The following is an 18083-nucleotide window of genomic DNA, read 5'->3' on the forward strand; positions in this document are numbered from 1 at the left end:
GCTGTCATCCCCATGTCTGAGACCAGTCTCCTGGAAGCTTAGGACTTTCTCCTTGCTTAGGGTGTCTCAGGTAAGCCAAGAGTCCTCCTTTCTGCATACTACAAGGCGGCGAGGGCTCTGAAGGCTGAAATCTTGCTGAAAAGTCCTCTGGGCTGTCCTGGCCTCAGCAGTGTATAAGGAAAGGAGATGCCAGCCAATACTCCCCTGGCAACCTCAGGAAACATCCCTTCTGCCCTTTATTTTCTGTACTAAAATATGGAAACCCTGAAGTATTTTGCCCATGTCTCTTACACCCATCTGGTTGGAGTGTAGTATTAAATTCTAGAACCAAGCTTCTTACAGGCAGCCTAGCATCTGCACTAGCCCATCTTTGGAGGGCAGGGAGGCCTGATGTTTGGATAGCCCTGGGCCATTTATAAAACAGGAGGCCAAGTGGCATTCTCATGGATCTCATGGTATGGCAGGGTGAGTCAGTGAACACCCACTCCATATCCTGTGGATCCTGTCTTCTTCCTGCAGGACCTGCACTCTGCCCCTTATCACAGCCCAGGCCATAGTATACAGTTTCTGTAGACTATAGTAAGCACCACTGTATATACAGTGCCTTGGTGACACCAGACACCAAGAGGGGACACCACAAATGTGTGTGATTCCTAGTGGGGAATTAAATTGTATTTAGCCAGTGACTCCTCTGAACTTTCTGAACTTGGGGTTTCAAAACCAATGTGACTTCCACCTTTTGAGCTATATCCCATTTCCACCTAAACATCCTAGAGGACCCAGCAGCCCAGGTGCTGATCCAAGGCAGATTCAAGCTCAGGGCCTCTGAGGAAACAAAAGCAGGACTTGAGAGCATGGCTCTACCATTTGAAGACCTTGAGTTCAAACCTCAATACCAGCAAGGATAAGTGCAAGGGTCATTAATTCTGGTACAGAAGCCTCAGGAATGGACAAGAATGGAATAGAGCCCTGAGGAACCTCTCAGGGTAGAATGCCCATTCCAAATTATACCCTCTGAAGGGAGGGGCGAAGCAATGGGTTCCTGGTCCCAGTTTAAGCAAGCTCAGCCATCCTGCGGGCCTTGTCCCAGCTCAATTGTGCATTAGTGTGAGGCAGCGGCATCACTGCATGGCAGCACTTTTTTTTTTTTTTTTTTTTTTTTTGCCAGTCCTGGGCTTGAGCTCAGGGCCTGAGCACTGTCCTCGGACTTTCTCAAGGCTAGAGCTCTACCACTTGAGCCTCAGCACCACTTTCAGCTTTTTTTTTTCTATGTATGTGGTACTAAAGAATTGAACCCGGGTCTTCGTGCATGCTAGGCAAGCACTCTACCCAAGCACTCCCAGCCCAAGCACTTCATTTTTTAAACCTCTTTTATGAGGATAGTAAAATAGTTGCCACAAATATTTAATGTAGGTAGTAGCTCCATGATGCTAGCTCATACTTACAACTCTAGCTACTCAGAAGCCTGAGATCTGGAGGATCATAGTTCAAAAAGACTTCACCTTGCATATAGATTCCCTTCTTGAATACTTGTTGGTAAAACCCGTCATTTGAAATATGATGTAAAAATCAATGTTAATAAATTTTTAATAAAAATTTTTTTAAAAAGACTTCACCCTTAAACTACCCAACAAGAAGCTGACTGGGGCATGGCTAAAATAGTAGAGCTCTAGTTCAGCAATCATGAGGCTCTGAGTTCAAACCCCAGCACTGCCAAAAAGAAAAAAAGTAGTACACAACTGGTATGGAGTAAGAATTGTCATTTTTAGCTTGCCAAAGGCACCAGCAAATGACCAAGCTGCTGCCCTCAAATCTCTGGCTCTGCTCACTCACCTGCAGAGATGGGGAACATCTGACCCTATAAAGTAGGCCCATGAAGACAGACATTTGCTTCTCATTGGCTGCCTGACATGGCTAATAATGCTGGCTTGCAGGATCCTGTCCCTGCTCACTCTCTCCTCCAACCTTATTAGTCTCCCTCCTCTGTAGGATTATGGGGACAGAACAGAGACTGAATAAACGTGTATTATGTGCTCAATAAATGGCAATACATGCTGGCTCTGCCATCAAAATTTCATCAACTGGCTAATTCCAGATGCCTCTGCCACAGCAGAGATGCAGCAAGGCACAGTTCATTACCCAGGCATGGGGGTAGGCGGGGGCCTCTGGGACGCTTGTTCCCCTGCAGTCTAGCAGGAGTGGTGGCATCCTGGGAATCAGTGGCTGGCACAGTGATGCCCTGGTGGAGAAGAATGACCAGTAGAGGTGCTGCCCTCTGGGCACCTGTTCATCAGCTCCGTGGTGGTGCCCATAGCCATTACCTTCCCCTGAGCCCTGTGGGAAAGGTGTCCCCTAGCAGCTTGCTTGACAGCCTTGTGCTTTTTGAAGCCCCTATAATCACATTGACTGTTGTGACTCTCCCTCTGTGCTGGCTTGTCATTGTGGTTCCTGTCACTTGGTCCCCTACCCGACCCCACCCTTTTCTGAAAGAATGTATTATTTTTTACTCATCAGATCCTCTTCACAGACTAACCCTCTCGCTTATGTTCTGTGTTTGTCTTCCCTCCCTCCTTCTCTCTCCGGTTCCCCTTCTCCTTCTCATAGACTGACCCTTGGTTATCGTTGCAGAATTACGGCAGCGGCATGAGACCACCACCCAACTCCCTCGGCCCCGCCATGCCTGGGATAAACATGTAAGGCAAAAAGGCCCCAGCCAGTGACTCAGAGTCCATGGCTTCCCTTGCCCTCTGCTGGCACCTAGAAGACTCTTGTTAGGAGTCAGAGCTGGTGCTTCTCTGCACCTCAGTTTCCTTATCAGTCAGAGGATGGCGACAAGCTGGGGATGCGAGTGCTCCATGCCTATGTGTGCCAGGCACAGCCCCAGGCATGTAACAGCAAGTAGCTTACCTCATGGCCATGCTACTCCATGGGGGCGCTGTTATGATCTTCCTCTTACAGTGGGGTCACTGAGGCACAGAGAGGTGAAGCAGCTTGTTCAGGCTCACACGGCTTTTTTTGGCCGAGTCCAAATTTGAATGCTTATACAAATGACTACCGTTCTCAATGCTTTGGTCATCTTTTGAACATTTGTGTGTGTGTGTGTGTGTGAGAATCTGTGAACTATCTTCCTAAGAAAATGTATGTGCAGAGGGAACTTACAGATTTTATAAATGTTATGTAATATGCAAATGTTACCTATAATTTAAAGGGGTTCATAGATTTCTGCACATGGAACTACGCATTGCTATCCCAGAGCCAGATTGGCTCTGGGAGTAGGACTATCTGAAAGGTTTTGTTACTGATGTCAGCCTGTTCCTTCTGTGTCTGCTGGCTCCTCCCCTTCCATTCTAATACAGCGTTTTCATTGTCTTCATCTCTCCCTTTCAGGGGCCCGGGAGCTGGCAGACCCTGGCCCAATCCCAACAGTGCTAACTCAGTGAGTATCCAGGTCAGGTGGGGTACTGGTGGCCAGTGAACAGGTCCTGGGAACAGGGTGGCTACTGTCCCTAGAGGGAGGAAGAAATGCAGTAGAGTTCTACCTGGTGCTTCCAAGGAGGAGGCCACTTGAGGTAGAGGCCTGGGACCACGTGCTAGAGTTACCAAGCTTGGTCCTGTCACACTCGGCACCATTCTCAAAGCTGAGAGCCTGGGCTTCAGAGGAAGTTCTCCCTATAGGGTCGCATGTAACCTTCAGAGGAAGGAGTGGTAAGGGGCTTGGCACAGACAGGCTAGGGGAGAGAAAGTACAATCTCTTGTCCTCCCACACAAGAGGCCGTGTGACCCCTCCCCCAGACTCCTCACAAGATGGGACAGACTAGCCTTCAAGAATGACTTCAGTGTGTCAACAAGACCCAGGCTTCACTTCATCCACAACCTCATGCAGCTAGCTCACTGGGTCCCAAAGTCTTTTACCTAGAAGAGTGGGTATATCCCCAAGTGGGTTTGAAAGCAAAGGGGTCCACACTACCTATTGGAAAAGGTGACTCCAACATGTGGCTCCGGCATCTCATTTGCAGATCCCGTACTCCTCCTCATCACCTGGTACCTATGTGGTAAGTATGGCCGTGGGTACTACCTGCCCAGGGTGTGTGTCCAGTTGTGCAGCAGGGGAACGACTCAGGGTCCTGTCTCATTCCCTGTCAAAACTCTCGCTGAGCACAGGTTCCAAAGTACTAGGCATCCGCTGGTCTACAGGGACCCCACACATCCCCACACCTGACCTGGGGGCTGACGGCTCCCATCTATAGCCTCCAACTCTTACCAGTTGGCATGCATAGGAACACGTGTACACATGCCCACCACAGGTGCATATTGGCTTGAGGAGAGGAAAGAGAAATTCAAGAACTCCCCTCAGGCTGAATGAGCACTGGAGGTTTAGTAAGAGATGAGTGCCAGGCTGGCCTGGGCTCTGGGAGGGAACGTGTGGCCTCCCCATGCCTATTATCACTGCTTGTGACTGATGCCAGCTTTTATCTCATCTCAGGGACCTCCTGGTGGTGGCGGCCCTCCAGGAACACCCATCATGCCTAGTCCTGCGGGTAAGAGGGATTGAGGGAAGAGAATCTGGAGGGAGGATTGTTGGTGGCCCAAAGTGTAGAGCCCACCCTTCCATCACTGGCTCCTGAGCAGGATAACCTTCTTTTGGAACTGTGGATATTCGGGGATTTAGATTGCTGTCAGCCTCTGATATTACCTCCCATTCCATGGCCTCTGATCACACTTCTCCTGGTTCTTGGGTATTCCTCTGTAAAGAACAAAGCTTAGCAGAGAGGTCTGGGAAGAGGGGTCCTGTTGTCCATTGCTCCAAATGACTCTAAACAGCTTATGAGGCTCTGGCACCAGGATTCTAAGGCCTCCAGAATTCTATGCTTCTGTTCTCCTGGGAAATCCCTTCTCTTATGGTTTTTAACCAGAAGGCACGCATGAACACTCGTGAACATGTGCACACATGCATGTACTCACAGCCATAGTTACTTCTTTTCCAGCTGAGCCTAGCCAGCCAGAGAAGTACAACATGGACCCCCAAGAAAGAGAGGTAGCCAAGATTTCTGCCTGAGAAATATGGTTCCTATCTCTGACAGAAACATGTTAACGGATTGCAGATTTCCTAAGGAGACTGCTTTGGCTGAGTGGGGATTCAGAGCCCCCTTTTTCTCAGCTTCCCATACAGGGAAGCTGCTCAGCTACAGGGGTGGAACTGGCGGCTGCTGTGATGCTCAGCTCCCACTCTGGCTCCCTTTTCCTCCGCTGCATTTTGATGAGCTCCATGACCTACATTCACACTGGGTCATGTTAACCCACTCCGTATGTTAATGTGCCTCCAGCCCCTCTCTGCTTCCCCCCCACACCCCCTCAGCTTGGCAGGGTAGCCCCTGGGTAATTTGCAGCCTTTCCCTTTCCCTGATTTGATTAAAGCTCCCTGAGTGTGGCTGTGGGGCAGTACAGGTGCGTTCTCCCTGGCCCCAGGATGCTCCAGTCTGTCGTGGGGACCTGTAGTCCTCTTGGGCCGTGTCCACGCTGCTGCCCAGACACCCTGAAATCCTTCGTTTCATGGTTGAGTGGTTTTCACAGTTGAATTTTCTGTGATTAAAAACTTTGTGAATCTTCATTAAATACAAATTAGCCAGAAAATGGTGGTACTTAGAGGAAATTTTAGGTGATAAAATACAAAAGAATGAGTTCAAGTGCCACAAGTTTGTTTTAATTAAGAAATGAATTAATCACCCCAACTTATGGGTTTGCACTATTCTACAGATTCAACAAATTCCAGTGACAACATCTACACCATGATTAATCCCGTGCCGCCTGGAGGCAGCCGGTCCAACGTAAGTCTGCTTTCTACTCATTTACATAGCAGATACCATAACAAATCATAATTAACTTCATCAGCTGAGGGGAAAGCAAGTCTTAATTGATTTCAGCCATTTGTTACCAAAGATGAATAAAATAAACCATCAGAAAAGTGATTAACTCTTGGGCAGCTCAGTTCCTATTTCATAGCTGGTCAGGGTGGAAAGGATAGCATAGCGTGTCTCTGGTCAGGGCGAGGGCACTGGGCTTTGAGGACCAGCTACTGTATGGGAGGAGGGAGGGGCATGCTTTGAAGAACCAGGCTTCGAAGTCCTGCTCCCTGTTCCGGTAACTGGTACTGCTGCCCTGGCAATCCTCTCTCCTCCTGCTAACTGTTTCTTGGGCTAAGGGTGGTATTGGGGAAGTCTCAGTGCCTTGCATGTGTTAAACACGTGCTCTACCACTGAGCTGCAAAAGTTCAGACACATTTAATTTCCCCAGCAGCCCTTCCAGGTCAGGCGCCTCCTTTGTGGGGGCCATGTGACCGGTGACTGTGGGAAGCTCCATGTTCTTCCCTTTCTCTGTCCAGTCACCCCAGCTTCTTCACAACTCCTTACCAGGGTGATTGCTTGGATGGATTTGAGCACTGAAAGCTGTGCTCCCCAGGGCACTATGTGTCCTTTTTCTTGGCAATGAATATAGAGCTTGAATGGAAAAACTCTAACACCTGTACAGAGGCTGTACAGAGGCCCTAAAGGAGATGACACCCTGTTAAGTGAATTGGACAGAGATCCTCTGCCTTGCGGAGTCACTGTCAGTGCACTTCCCCTGACCAGGAATACTGGCAATCGTGTGACTCGGGTACACTGTCCTAGAGCTGTGGCCTACTACAGAACTGCCTGTAACTGCTCTAGCAGATTCACCCTTGTGTGTGTTGAGGTGGTACTTGGTTCATTTTTACCACTGCAAATATGGTGACTGTGTTTCTAAGCGTTCATATTGTGAAAATGAAAACCATGACAATATCAGCACCATCATGACCCAGACATCACTGAGAAAGAAAGCTGAATGACCATGTTATTTTAGTAACAGGTAGAAGGACACACACTGCTGGACTAGGGCAGTAAAGGACAGGCAACACAGCATGCAGACAGGAACTTGGGGGTAGGTGTGGCAAAGGGGGGATGTGGAAGCACAGGAGCCTGCATCTCTCAAGTATGGGATGACAGCCACGTCCTTCTGAATCAAAAGCCCTTTTTGTCCTCCAAAGACACACAGGTCCTCAGTCAAAAATAGCAGTCACTGAATTAGCTTGGGCATACCCTGGAAAGAATAGCATTACCATCTCGTTCCCTGATTGCACTGTGAACTGAGAAGGTTACAGTTCCTGTTTCAAAGGTTGCAATGAAAAGTCCTGTGTGTGAACCAAATAGAGGGGGAGTTTTAGTAACAGATGTCACTCATTTTGATCCTGATTGATCCTACCCCAGACCCAGTGAATCAAAGTTGATGCCTGGAATCATAGCAATACAAGCAGTTAGTTATGGCTGAAGGTCTACCTCAGTGTTTGAGCACCTACCTCACATGCATGAAGTTTATTGAGCATCCCTAGCACCCCCAATAGAATAGAACAAAAAAAAAAAAAAAAAAAGAAGCTCCTATGAGGTCTTTTGTGCAATGATTTGAAAGTTGGGAATTTTGAATCACCTTGGTTTCTATGAAGATTGAAACTGAAGAATGAACACAGAAGAATGTTGCTCATTTATCTGATAGCTGCCAAACAATACACCAAGAGTTTGTTTCATTTCATCTGTATCTTATATTTTTTGGTCAGTCATGGGCCTGGGCGCTGTCCCTGAGATTTTTTGCTTAAGGCTAGTGCTCTGTCGCTTTGAGCCATAGCTCACTTCTAGTGTTTTAGGTGGTCTGTTAGAGATTAAAAAAAAAAAAAAATCTCATGGATTTTCCTGTCTAGGCTAGCTAGCTAGCTTAGAATCTTGATCCTCAGAATCTCTCAGCCTACTGAGTAGCTAGGATTACGGATGTGAACCGCCAGCACCTGGCTTAGTCTATATCTTTTTACAACAAAAATGGAAACATCCTAACATTCTGTCCCCTTGCACCTAGTTACTACCACAAAAGGTATAATTTGCCTACCTGGGACACCAGCCTTTATGATAGAAGTTTAGGTTATTTTCCAACTTCCTCAAAGCATGCAAAAGAACTGAGTGAGGTTTTGTTTTTTGTTTTGTTTTGTTTTGTTTTCCACAGAAACAGAGAATTTCTCAAACAGGTGCCCGAAAGACGGGCCTGCTAGGAAAATTGCTATTTTTAAAAAGTGCAAGGCAGGCAGGATGTCCATCTCTGATGTGGAAGTCCATTGCATTGAAATTAGACAAAGAGTCATAGTAAAGCGGAGAGGTGCACCTCCTTTCTCCCCCAGGGTGAGCATTTTTAAAAGAGGCCACAAGGGGCCCACAAGGGTGAGCTGACCACGCCCAAATTGTTCAGCTTCATGTGGAGGTTGCAGCAAGACATCATGCCACAGAAATCATGGCTCTTACTTTTTTTTCTTTTAATGAGACTGCTTAAAAACTCAAAAAAATGTCACTAGAAAGGGCAGCCAATTTAAACATGGCTTTTAGTTTCTTTATTAAAACTAACTTCCTTGGAATCTAGCTTGGATCTTGGAAGTTCAGATTACCTCTGTGTTTTTCCTCTAATACTCCTCTTCTCCCTTGCCACCAACCCAAACCACCCCCCCCACACACGCACACAAAATAGTGTCACTGTATTGCCCAGGCTCAAGCCATCCTCTGGCTTAGGCCTTGAATATCTGGAGGTTATAAGGACTAAGAAAATGAGGTTTGATTGACCATAGCCTGTATGCCATGTGTGCTTGGTGTGGTTTGCAAATGCTGAACATCATAGGCCAACTGGCCATCCAGTGAAATTGAAACTAACTGCAGATGCCAGCTGACAGGAAACTGGCCAAAGTCAGCTGTAGACACAAGGTAAATGTGGGTCTTGAGGTGCTGGAAATAATTCCTGCAAGTCTACAAACCTGTGCTAAGAAGGAAGGTTCTCCATGCTCCTAGCGTAGACAGGATTGTGAAAGGATTATCTACTGTTACATTGAACTATTCCTGTTTCCTTTACATTAAAAAAAAAAAAGTACACTTTAGACACTGTCAGAGGAAACAAAAGAAAAATCTCCTGTACTGAAGAACAGAAAGAAAAAGGTAAAGTACTATATCAGAGGACAGAAACATAGTAAAAATGTTACATTTTTCTCACATTATCATTTACTTCAACTAGCCTTCCTACTACTGTTGTTATTTCAGTAGTAGTATTTATTTATGTAACAGAAAAGTAAGTCTTGCAGAGTATGTGGTTCTGGACAGGACAGCTGACCATTCACAGGCAAGCTATAGAGCGGAATTATTCATGGCCTTTGTTAAACCTGTTTTTTTGTTGTTGTCTTGTTTGCTTTTCTGTTTTGGGGTTTTTTTGTTTTGTTTTTTGCTAAATCTGGGGGCTTGAACTTGGGGCCTAGGCACTGTTCCTGAGCTTTCTTTTGCTCAAGACTAGCACTTGAGCCACAGCACCACTTCCAGCTTTTTCTGTGTATGTGGTCCTGAGGAATTGAATCCAGGGCTTCATGCATGCCAGGCAAGCAGTCTACCACTAAGCCACATTCTCAACCTAGAAAACTTATTTAGGTATAATATCAGCTGCACAAGTAACAGAAGAAAAAATGTAGATATGTGCCTGTAATCCCAGATATACTAGAAGCCTATGCAAGAGGATGGCTTGAGCCTGGGCGACATAGTAACACTTTGAGAAGTATTAAGATTTGAATTTGGAACCAGACAATTGCTCAGCTGGTGCTCTATCACTTGAGCCATGCCTCGAAGCCCTGCTTTTTGCTGGCTATTTTGGAGAAAGTCTCATGGACTTCATCCCTCAGTCCTACAGATTTCAGCCTTCTTGAGTAGCTAGAAATGTTTATCTGTTAGGTAAAATCAAATGAAAACACTGTAAAGTGCCAGATCACACTCACAAGCCCCCCCCCAAAAAAGTGTGTGTGTGTACACACATATATGTAGTGACTGGTTCTGGGAGGATGTGGAGATGCTGAAACCTTCTTGCTCTGCTAGTGGCAATATTAAATGGTGCAGCTGCTGTGGCAAACAGTCTGGCAGGACCAAGAAAGGTCAAACATTGGACACCCTTATGACCCAGCAATTGTATTTGTAGAAATGAAAATAAAATATGCCCACACTGTGCCTTGCATGCAAATAGTCGTCTGAACAGCCGAGAGTAGGAACATCCTAAACAGATTGTCGAGTGAAGAAGGAGTAAAGTAGCTGGGTGCCGTGGCCCTTGGCTATAACCCTAGCTATTCAGAATGGCATCTGGAGGATCACAGTTCAAAGTTAGGGCTAGAGGCATAGTGCAAATAGTATAAAATTACCAAGCCCAGCTAGCAAAGCCAAGCAAGCACAAAACCTTGAGTATTGCCTCTCCTCCTCCAAAAACTCAAATACTAGTGTATGTAACAGCGTAAGTTTAGGAAACAACCCAAGTGAAAAAGTCAGCAAAAACAGTTGTGTGGTTCTGTTTGTACTCAATGACCAATATAGGCAAATACACACAGACAGAAAATATATTCGTGGTTGTCTGAAGCTAGGAGAGAAAGAACGCTGAGGACTGGCTGCTAGCGGGCACATGGTTTTTGGGGGGATGATGAAAATGTTCTGAAATTGATTGTGGTGATGATTGTACAACCCTACGAGTGCACTAAAAACCACTGAACTGTATACTTCAAATGGATCAAACATAAAAATATACAATAATACATAATTTCAAGTAAATACCTGACAGTTAAATGTTTATGTCAAGGTAATGCTATGTTCAAGTGGTAATGTGTAGATATAAGCATACATTATGTTAGCATGTTTGGGGATATTTGGCTAGGTTCTGGGTTCCAGGCTTTCAAAAAACATTGGTCACCCTGTTCTCATATGGCATAGGATAATCAACACAAAGTTTGTTAGCACAGGGTAAGCAAGGGTGCTGTACCCCGAGTGGCATAACGTCAGTGAGTGGGGAAACAGCTCTTCCTAGTCCCATCTTACAGTGGTTCTTGCTCCCTGTATACCATGTTCTTTCCTGTCTCTCCATGTTGCCACCCCTACACAGTCTTGTGCTCCTGTAGGATGTCTATCCTGCCCAGATTGTGCCCCTCAGTTGTGCTCATGCTCAGCTTTGTATCCTCAGCACCCAACCCAAGCCAGATGCTCTGGCCTTTGGTTGTCCCCTCTCAGGTGGGTTTGGTAGTTGTAGACAACTTGCAGATGTAGAAGAATGAATCCCTATAGGTTCAGATTTTCCTGCACTGTAGGTTCTTTGTGAAAGGCTCATCAGTGACCCTAGTACTGCCTGTTACCCCTACTCTGTTACCCCTAAAACTTCTTCATGTTTAATGAGGTGTGTGGAGGAGGCTAATCACAGCCCTGGGCCAGACTGCCAGGACTTCATCTTGGTTGTTGGTAAAAGACACCTAAAAAAAAAAAAAAAACAAGCCAGGCGCGGGTGGCTCACGCCTGTAATCCTAGCTACTTAGGAAGCTGAGATCTGAGAATCAAGGTTCAAAGCCAGCTGGGGCACAAAAGGACCTGAGACCCTTATTTCCAATTAACCTCTAGAAAACCAGAAGTGGGGCTTGGCTCAAGGGTAGGGTGGTAGTCTTGATCTGTAGAGCTCAGGACAACTCCCAGGCCCAGGGGTAGGGTGGTAGTCTTGAGCTGAAGAGCTCAGGGACAGTGCCCATGCCAAGTTCAAGCCCCATAACCCCCCCCCCCACACACACACACACACACACAAAATGTGTATAACTTGCCCCTGACCTCACACTGCCAGATACATGTGTGGCTGCAGCTGGTGAGCTAGGCTGTGCACATAGGAATGGAAAGAGCACCGTCTTTTGAGAATTGGGTGGCCTTAGCTGGTTCTTTTCTCAATATCTGGTTCTTTTGCCCAGTATCTAGAAGTCTGCTCCAGCTACCTAGGTGTGCAGGCTAGTACAAGGAACAGACACCAGAATGGAGGCTCTAGGCCACCATGGCATAGGGCCTGTGCTTTCAAGGTTTATTGGCCAACTTTGGGTATGGGAGATAAGAGGGGTGTTGAGCGCCTGGGCCCACTAAGCCATGCTGTGTTGCTTCTCCCTCAGTTCCCAATGGGTCCTGGCTCGGATGGCCCGATGGGAGGCATGGGAGGCATGGAGCCACACCACATGAATGGATCGCTAGGTAAGCCGGTCCCAGTCCCAAGTCACTTTCCTGCTGTCCCCATCATGACTCTCCCAGCTTCTTGCCCTCCGCCTGAGCTCCTGGCCCAACTAGGAATAGTGCACAGCCTTCCTAGATGTGTTTTTTTCTTTAGTTTGTCATGGTGCTTGAACTCAGGCCTGGGAGCTGTCCCTAAGTTCCTTGCTCAAGTGTAGAGCTCTATCACTTTGAGCCACAGCTTCATTTCTGATTTTCTCATGGTTAATTGAAAATAAGACTTTCTTGTCCAGGCTGACTTTAAACCATGATCCACAGATCTCAGTCTCCTGAGTAGCTAGGATTACAGACAAGAGCCACCAGCATCTGGCTCCTTGGATGTCTTGACACATAAGAAGCTCAAGAGGGAAAGATGCCCAGACTGAATTCTCTGTGTACAGAATGTGGGAAATGGGGGGAAGCCTAGGGAGGCTGGAGTCCTTCCAGGGTAGAATGAACAAGAAACTGAATTGGATTCTTCTTTCCTCCCAGGGTCGGGTGACATAGACGGACTTCCAAAAGTGAGTATGCACTCTCCATCTTCTCCCTGACATACCCGTTCGTGAGGGCAGGGACGTGGGGACACAGGCTCACCTCCTCTCTTCTTTCTACAGAATTCTCCTAACAACATAAGTGGCATTAGCAATCCTCCAGGCACCCCTCGAGACGATGGCGAGCTAGGAGGGAATTTCCTCCACTCCTTCCAGAATGACAATGTAAGCCCACCCACTCCATGCTCCCCTTACACCTGGGTCCTGGTCTTTTCCTGAGGCCTGGGAACTCTGGTCTTCAGTCTGGATGCTGTGGGCTTTTCACCGCCATTTCACCTAGCTACTGCCAGGCTCTTAGCGGGAACACACGCTAACCAGAGAAGCCCCGGATTGAGCTAGGCACAGGCAGCACTGCCCCAGAAGCCCATTGCCTCCCAGCCTTGGGAGGAAGAGCCATGCACCCAGGCATTTCAGGGGTGTCAGGACCCTACCATGTGCTGCCCATAGTATGCTTCTTGTGTGCCTTCCTTGCCAGAAAACTACCTTGGCGAACCCTAGACTGACCCCCAGCCAGGGGTACCCAGGTGGATCCCTGACTCCTGAAAGCTTGGCTCCCTGCTGTCTCAGCTGCTCAGAAGAGGGGCAGTTAGAGGAGCAGTAGGCAGGGTGGCTGCCAGAGTTCCAGAAGGACATATAGGCTGGTTCCAGAAGTGGCTCTTGATTCTCGCCTCTTAGCCTGTCCAGCTGTGTTGCCAAACCTTAAAAACCTTTATCAAGGGGCCGGGAGTTTGGCCTAGTGGTAGACTGCTTGCCTAGCATGCACGAAGACCCGGGTTCAATTCCTCAGTATCACATACAAAGAAAAAAACCGGAAGTGGTGCTGAGGCTCAAGTGGTAGAGCTCTAGCCTTGAGAAAGTCCAAGGACAGTGCTCAGGCCTTGAGCTCAAGCCCAGGACTGGCAAAAAACACACACAAAAAAAACAAAAAAACCCTTTATCAAGCCCCTTGGGAGCTCACATTCTTCTCTGCTTCTTCCCACAGTATTCTCCAAGCATGACGATGAGTGTGTGACCCCCCTGTCCAAGATGCTGAGATTTGCAGGCGGAAGATGCCAGAAATTATGCAAGAAGTGAGGTGTTGTTACCAGGAGCTGGGGGAGGGCATCTCCACTCCCCTCTCCACCCCCCCACTCCCTACCTTTCCAATTTTAGTTTCATGCAATAAAAAGGCTGAACTTTTTATTCCATAAAACATGAAGGACAGAACTCAAAAGCAAAAATGTATTTCAAGTCAGTGACCAGAAAAATCCCCGCCCCTTGCCCTTTCCCGAAAGGGCTTTTTCTGTAATGACATTTTTTTGTTGTTGTTGTTTTTGTTTTCTTTGTCTGGGGTTTTATCATTGCTGGGATTTTGTTGTTGTTTTCAAGGGGGATGGGTTTGGGACAGTAATTTTTAAACATGGAAGCTTCTAACAAGCCTTCCACCCCAATCAATCAACCCCTTTTGTTTTCTTCTTAAAAAAAGAAAAAAAAAAGGAAAAGGGCAAAAAAGAAAAAAAAGGAAAGGAAAAAGAAAAAAACCACAAGCCCTGCTGTCTATCTGTCCATTCATCCCCAGGCCCTTCCACCTGGAAAGCTAGTGTAGGTGTGAGATGTCACTGTCTTTGTAGCCATCTCAAAACAATAAACTGGACAGTTTGCAACATGGTTTCTTTCAAAAAGCTGCTTTGGGAAAGAAAGGAAAGGAAGTCACCCTTTTCCAGCTGGTGTTTTGGCCTGGCTAGTGACAGCAACACACCTGGAGCCCAGCCCTCCCCCGTCACACAGGGCCAGACCACCCTGCCAGCCACAGCCGACCACCGCCGGACCGGCGCATGCACTGTGTTCCCAGGACTGCTTCCTCTCCTGGACTTCTGTCCACCTGGCCTCCCCGCCTCCACAGCCCCTCCTTAGCCCCCACCCGGCTTCACTGGATGACTGTGACCTGGCCATGGAAACTGTGACCTCCACGTTCTGGTCCCGGGCTTCTCACATTGTCACTTCCGTGCGCATGGGCAGGGTGGGCTGGAGTTTGGGGGGTTTTTTGATTCTCTTTGTTCACCCTTTTTCAAAGACAAGATATTGACCAGAATTGCTCTGTATATGCTTGGAACTGGATGGAAAGACTTTGGCATAGCTGTGGGGGGTGGGGGGAGCACCAGCAACCAAACAGACTGCTGTTTTCAGTCCTGTTTTTATTTTCAAAGACCGACACACCCAGTGGTGGAGCCCGTCCCCTCCCATGAGGGGGGGAGACTGGCGGCCTCCCTCACCTCACCCCTAGGGGAACCTGCGTGTCTTGCCCTGGAAGACACGGAATTCTTTGTACATTTACACTCCCTCCTCCTCACCCCCCCTCACCCCTCCCTTGTAGCTGGTCTTTGTTTTCTTACCTCCCCTCTCTGACCCATGTATATCATATTATGTGAGATACCATCTGCCTGAAAAAAAGACCTTGTGCGGATTATTGGGAACATTGTAGCTGTTTCTGTGTTTTTTCTTACCTTGTAGTCTGGTTCTGAATTATGAGAGGAAAAAAAGTAATTATGATACATTGTAGTTTGTGTACGATATATGTTGATAACGTTTTATTAAAGGGACATCTTTTTTCCGCAGCCCTTCCTGACATGTTTGGGGGACGTGGGTTGGAGTTTATTACGCTGATTGTAAAGTACATGGCAAGTCGTGGGGCATAGATTCTGTGCCTGGCACCTGGTGACATTGCCTGGTGCAGCTGGCACCTACCATTTTTTTCTGGACACTTCTGTGCTCTTTTGTGAAAAGTGGCCCCCATGGCCCCTGGGGAGTTGGGGAGGGAGGGAGGGAGGGAGGGAAGGTGGTTCCCTCCAATCTCCCTGAAAATATTGGGAGCCTGCTACAGTTTCAGTCTCTTGTCCTGAAAACACAGTTTTTGGAATGTTTCTTTCTGGAAAGAGAAAAAGGACCCAGGAGCTCCCTGTTTTGTGCGGCTCAGAGGGCCCATCTGGTCCTGTGGTTGCCCCCATTTCCTCAGCTAGGAATCTTGCCAAAGGCCCTGCACTCAAGTGCCTAGTGTGTTAGCGACTGTAGGGCAATATGCCAGGCCACTGGCCAAGTTTGTTTTCTTTTGTTGGTATTGGGGTTTGAACTAACCCAGAACCTGTGCCTGCTAGGCAGGTGCTCTACCACTCAAGCCGCACTCCCAGCCAGCCCTTTGGCTTTAGTTATTTTTCAGATTAGGTTATACATTTTTGCCCAGGTTAGTCTGGGCCAATATTCTCCCACATAAAGTTCCCAGGTGACTGGAATGATAGGTGTGTACAACTATGCCCAGCATTATTTGAGAAAGGTCAACTTTTTGTTTATGCTGTCCTCCCAATCTGTACTCCTCTGCGACATTAACCCAGAAAAGCTTGGATTATGGGTACGAATTGCTATGCCCAGGCCCCATGGAAGGATTTTTAAGAACAGCACAAGGCTTAGAGAAGTTACCAGGTGAGGCTGTCAGGATGTGAGGTGAACTGTTCCCACCTGTCCTGTGGGCAGGAAATGCTGAGGGCAGTGGGAAAAGGAGAGGCAGAAGACAGAGTTGGACTTGCTAGTGCTTGGGGAGCAGAGCCAGCACCCTGGAGCATCTCATTCAAGGACTGGGCAGAGCCCAAGCAAGGTGTGAATTCAGCTCACAAGGATCTCAGGAACAGACTGCACATCCCTGTCATCAAATCTTGCCTTTGTCACTACTTTCGGTGTGGCAAGGTTTGTGCCTCTGTCCCTCAGTTTCCTCATCTGTGAAATCAGAATGATGGTTTATCCCCCTTGTAGAATGTGAAACATCCTTGCTGGACAGAAGAGGGGGACTAGGGCTGTGACCTCCCCGCACTGGCACCTCCTCAGAACTGCCTGCTCAGTGGTAGGGACAAGTGCTGGGAAGGAGGAGGAGCTGGATTGTGAGGGGCCCTAAGCAACCCCACTTGGAGAGTGCCACTGGGCACTCTTCCCTGCTACTCTACCACTCTGGGTTCCGGGCAGTGCCTGTCATCTGCACAATGCCAGTGGCCCTGGTGAGGGTTAGTTCAAGTGGCCCCCCCAGGGCCCTGACCTTGAGGAAAAGACTGATTTGTCCTGCCACATGGCTGATCAAGAGATGAGGGCCAGGCTGGAGCTCTACTTAATGCTGGAGCCCAGCGTTCTGAAGGAAGGGTAGAGTTCTTCCACAGAGCGAGGCTTTAGTAGCTCATCCCAGGTAGGCACCAAGCTTTCCTATAGGTAGAAATGACACAGGCCACCGGCCCTGGCTGAAGATGACCAGGGAGTCACAGCAGTCCTCCCGTCCTCACACTGGCAGACAGAGGTCTTCACTGTGGGGCCTTCACAGGGCCTGGGGCATCCTTAGGAGCTGGGGCCTGGGCCTTGGCTTGCACCTTAGCCTTGGCCTTAGCCAGGGCCTGGGCCCTGGCCTTGGGCCAGGTGAGCCTGCGACCCTTGGCAATGTAAGCATGGATGCATTTCTCAAGCTTGGGGTGGCGATGTAGGCAAGCCACTGGAGCTTGCGAGTGGCACTTGCGTTTGTTGCTCACTACTTTGGGCTTCACCAGTCTTGATAGCCTCAGCCCTCATGCTCATGACCTTGGCATTGTTGGCCTGCATCTTTTTAAAGCCCTTCTTGTTGTGCTTCTTAGAAAAGCCCATGTTTCTCAAGAAGTTGGGGTCCACCCCCTTCAGAGACTCCTATCTTTGTGATCTGGGTTTCTTGATGCCATTTCTGTGCCATTTCCACTTGTGGGTAGTGTGTCTCTTGAACTTGGCCATGTCTGAACCACCAACCTTCAGGAGCTGATGTGCCTCTGTCAGACTCTTATCTCCAATTAACCACCAGAAAACTGGAAGTGGCGCTGTGGCTCAAGTGATAGAGCACTAGCCTGCACTGAAGCACTCAGGGACAGTGCCCAGGCCCAGAGTTCAAGCCCCACGACTGAAAAACAAAACAAAAAAAAACACTCTTCCTGCCAGGTGAGGTCCTGTGGCCACCAGAACTGCTAAAGAGTAAGTTCCCAATACTGAGTGTACAGGCTGGTTAGGGGAAGAGAGTGGGCATGTTTGACAGGTGTGTTGGTTGGGATCTCAGGCCTGTGACAGAGGAAAACAATCATTCCCTTCTCAAGGGGAGGCTGGAGTTACAGTCAGCTCACTCTGACCCAAAGCGGCCCCACCTGGCTCAAGGCTGGATCACCACCTATAAAAGAAGTCTGTACTGCATTGGGTGTGGCAATGCATACCTGTAATTCTAGCTACTCAAGAGGCTAGAGGATCACAAGACCCTATCTCAAAATAAAAGTAAAAGCACTATAGGTGCAAGTGCAAATGCTTGGCCTGTGCAGAGCACCAAGCTTAATTCGTAGTACTGAAAAAACAAAGGTCAGGCTTCAGTAACCTATGACTTGGTGGGGCAGGG

General features: G+C 48.0%; 1 protein-coding gene and 1 pseudogene across 4 annotated transcripts in view; one reads left to right on the forward strand and one right to left on the reverse strand.

Annotated features, from left to right (window-relative positions):
• The window catches only part of Ssbp3 (single stranded DNA binding protein 3), a 152344-nt gene extending 137077 nt beyond the window's left edge, over positions 1 to 15267 (forward strand). For 2 of the 4 annotated variants that reach the window (XM_090334767.1, XM_090334770.1), the window contains 9 exons: positions 2605 to 2693; positions 3388 to 3436; positions 4017 to 4052; positions 4484 to 4538; positions 5755 to 5825; positions 12029 to 12107; positions 12615 to 12643; positions 12737 to 12838; positions 13656 to 15267. In XM_090334767.1, the coding sequence (XP_090190893.1) occupies positions 2605 to 2693; positions 3388 to 3436; positions 4017 to 4052; positions 4484 to 4538; positions 5755 to 5825; positions 12029 to 12107; positions 12615 to 12643; positions 12737 to 12838; positions 13656 to 13685 (540 nt within the window). In that variant the 3' untranslated portion in view covers positions 13686 to 15267. The remainder of the gene's footprint in view (positions 1 to 2604; positions 2694 to 3387; positions 3437 to 4016; positions 4053 to 4483; positions 4539 to 5754; positions 5826 to 12028; positions 12108 to 12614; positions 12644 to 12736; positions 12839 to 13655) is intronic. The other 2 variants (XM_090334768.1, XM_090334771.1) reach the window with 1 other exon arrangement.
• Positions 15268 to 16943: 1676 nt separating this feature from the next.
• LOC150061783 (large ribosomal subunit protein eL29 pseudogene) lies at positions 16944 to 17856 on the reverse strand (annotated as a pseudogene).
• Positions 17857 to 18083: the final 227 nt, after the last annotated feature.

Source organism: Megascapheus bottae, chromosome 6, assembly GCF_031878675.1.
Source record: "Megascapheus bottae isolate mThoBot1 chromosome 6, mThoBot2.hap1, whole genome shotgun sequence".
NCBI classification, from domain to species: Eukaryota; Metazoa; Chordata; class Mammalia; order Rodentia; family Geomyidae; genus Megascapheus; species Megascapheus bottae.